This window comes from Saprolegnia diclina (genome assembly GCF_000281045.1).
Source record: "Saprolegnia diclina VS20 unplaced genomic scaffold supercont1.230, whole genome shotgun sequence".
Lineage (NCBI taxonomy): Eukaryota > Oomycota > Saprolegniomycetes > Saprolegniales > Saprolegniaceae > Saprolegnia > Saprolegnia diclina.
The window spans coordinates 6,009-8,817 of record NW_008246297.1 but is presented as its reverse complement, the minus strand read 5'-3'; the positions used below and the strand labels follow the sequence as shown (position 1 = coordinate 8,817).

At 57.7% G+C, this 2,809-nt stretch overlaps 1 protein-coding gene across 1 annotated transcript; it reads left to right on the top strand.

Annotated features, from left to right (window-relative positions):
- The first annotated feature begins 35 nt into the window (after window positions 1-35).
- SDRG_17254 (hypothetical protein) lies at window positions 36-1,107 on the top strand. The gene has a single exon (XM_008623494.1). The coding sequence runs from the start codon at window positions 52-54 to the stop codon at window positions 1,057-1,059; it is 1,008 nt and encodes a 335-aa protein (XP_008621716.1). The 5' UTR covers window positions 36-51; the 3' UTR covers window positions 1,060-1,107.
- The last annotated feature ends 1,702 nt before the right edge of the window (window positions 1,108-2,809 follow it).

Genomic DNA, 2,809 nt, shown 5'->3' with positions numbered 1-2,809 from the left:
CCGCGCGCTCGAGCTCATTATCCCATTTGCCGTCTCATCAGCACCACTGCAATGAAGTCTTACCTTGCCTCGCTCGCCCTCGCCCTCGTCGCCATCGTCGCCCTTCCGCAAGCGGACGCGGCGCGTGTCGTCGGGATGTACTACCCCAACCGCCCCGAGGCTCCCCGCATCGAAGACGTCCAACTCAAGGCGTCGACCCACGTCTTTTACGCGTTTGTGATTCCGAACGCGGACGGGTCGCTGCCCACACCCGAAGGCCTCGCGCACTTTGCTCAAGTCGTGCGCTCCAAGGGGGCCAAGCCTGTCCTCAGCATCGGTGGCGGCGGTCAAAGCGCCAACTTCCCACCGCTCGCAGCGTCTGCCGCTTCTCGCAACACGTTTGTACAGGCCGTGCGCTCGCTTGTGAACAAATACAACCTCGAAGGCGTCGACATCGACTGGGAGTTCCCCGACAGCGACAGCGACTTCAACAACTACCGCGTCCTCGCGCAGCAAGTGCGCCAGGCGCTCGGCGCCGGCAAAGTCGTGTCGGCCGCGCTTCCCGGTTGGATCTCGCGCGACCAGATGGCGCCGATCGTCAACGAAAGCCTCGACTTTGTGAACCTCATGCTCTACGACAACGTGTACAGCAACGACGGTCGCCCGAACGCAGCGCTGATGGGCGACGACAGCAGCGTCCAGTCGGCGGTCGGCAACTGGCTCGGTGCAGGTGTCCCTGCCAGCAAGCTCGTTGTCGGCGTGCCGTTTTACGGTTACGAAGGCAAGAAGGCAATCACATACCGTGACATCAAGCCGCTCGAGAGCTCCTGGGCGTACTCTATGAACAAGGCGTCGTTCACACCGCAGCTCGTCAAAGGCTCCCGCAAGATCACGTACGACAACCCGGCGTCGATCGCGGCCAAAGCCAAGTTCACCGCGTGCATGAACCTTCGTGGTGTGTTTGCGTGGGAGGTGACGCAAGACGACACTGCAAGCAGCCTCCTCAACGCGCTTGGTACTTCGTATCCGGGCGGGAATGGCAACTCGGACGCGTGCCTCAAGAAAGCCACGTCCGCGTAAACATCGTACGACGCGTTAAGCACAATCAACTCGTCGTTTATGTGTGCATTACATGGATCTTTCATATCAGAATAACTCATGCGGCCGTACCACGCATCGCCATAACGACGCCTCGACGCCATGCTGCCACGTCATTTGTGTCGGATTGTGTCACGCCGGGATCCTCCTTGAAGCCAGAGGTACAACGTACTATTTATCTTACAAGCGTACAAACTCTCGCTGTCGAGCTCTATGTGTGCCATGACACACCAGTCAAAGGGGAATTTGCAAAAAGCGTCATGGCTTGGGTACCTTTCTGTAAAATACGCAGACTAGGGTTAACCTCGTGTTTTCTTGGGGCAGGTTTTGGTCGAGCTCTTTGGTCGAGGTTTTGCATTGGGGTAGCGTGCAATCTAGCGGAGGGATCGCGTACTACGTGTGACGTAGTTTGGACTCGTCGGTGGACGGGATCATGTGCATTGAAGTTGAACGTACCCTGCCCCAAACCTCGGGTTTTCTTGGGGCAGGGTGTGGTTGGTCTTTGTGGTTGAGGTGGGCCATCTAGCGGTCTTTCTGCGTCGCATGCGCAGTGGTTTGATCCATGTAGAAGGTTTGTGCAGGTGCTGTCGCGCTTTTTGATTTCAGTTTGGTATTGGGGCCGCGTGCAACCTAGCGGTATGTCTGTGTCGTAGCTTGGACAGTGTGGATGCCTTCCACCCTTACGGGCTCTTGTACTATGCATGTCCAACGCACCCTTCCTACTGCAAACACGCATTCACATGGCGAATGTGTGATGGACGCGTGCGACGGACGCGACCTCCGGTTCGTTGCGGTGCCCAGCGGATCGCTACCGGCGTTCAGCCGGAAACTACACTGCTGTGCAACCTCCCGCGCTATCGCAGCAGGCCCCAACGATACCAAATGCACTCACTACGCTCGCGCATGGCATATGCCACTATCGCGCTTCGCGCAAAAAGTCGTTATTCAATTACCCCATCTCGCTCAGGTGGGTTGTTATTGTTAGAGCCGTCCGAAAGGAGCTCTTTCTTAGCCGCTTCAATCTTAGGATCATTTCGGCACTCTGGTCCAATACTGCATAGCAGGACGCTTCACGCACAACAGCTTGCTACAGCATCGCGGAATGATCAGCATTGCAGGATGTATAACGTTCATGAGGTGGTTTAAAGAATCGCTACTCGGATTTGCAGGCCCAGCAATTCTACTGTGACAGGCGCGGCCGCTGCACGCGCGCCTCGCCTGGAGATGCAGTGGCGGGCGCGGTCGACGCCTTGGTTCGCTGCCGTCGCTTCTGCCTCGCGGCGATCTTCCGCTTGAGCTCCTTGGCCTCCTCGGTCAGAGTAGATGTCGCCAGGGCGCATGAAGCTTGGCGATTCCGCTGCTCGCACTTGCGCTCAGCCGCATAGCCTGGCGTCCACACCATGATCGGATCTTCTGCTCTGTGCTTGACGCGCGGATTGCAATAGAAACCTGCAAAGCAACCGTAACTTCCAGATACAATTCTAACATCGCCATCAGACTCATTGATCTAACACCACGCGTGATATTGAGGTCCCGCGCTATCGCGCACAATATCCTACCACGCTGCCGTGCACTATCGCAAGTGCACACGCTACGCTCGGGATTGGCGCTGCGCGCATCGATGGCACATGTGTCCCTACCGCGCGGACCCCGGCTATCGCCGGGTGCACTCGCTACGCTCGTGGCGCGCTGCGCGCGGTTCGGTTAAGTACGCTTTCGCACTTTGTAGCGT

What these genes read in the sequence shown, in the direction of transcription:
- SDRG_17254 (XM_008623494.1), top strand. Translation starts at nt 52, where the DNA reads ATGAAGTCTTACCTTGCCTCGCTCGCCCTCGCCCTCGTCGCCATCGTC.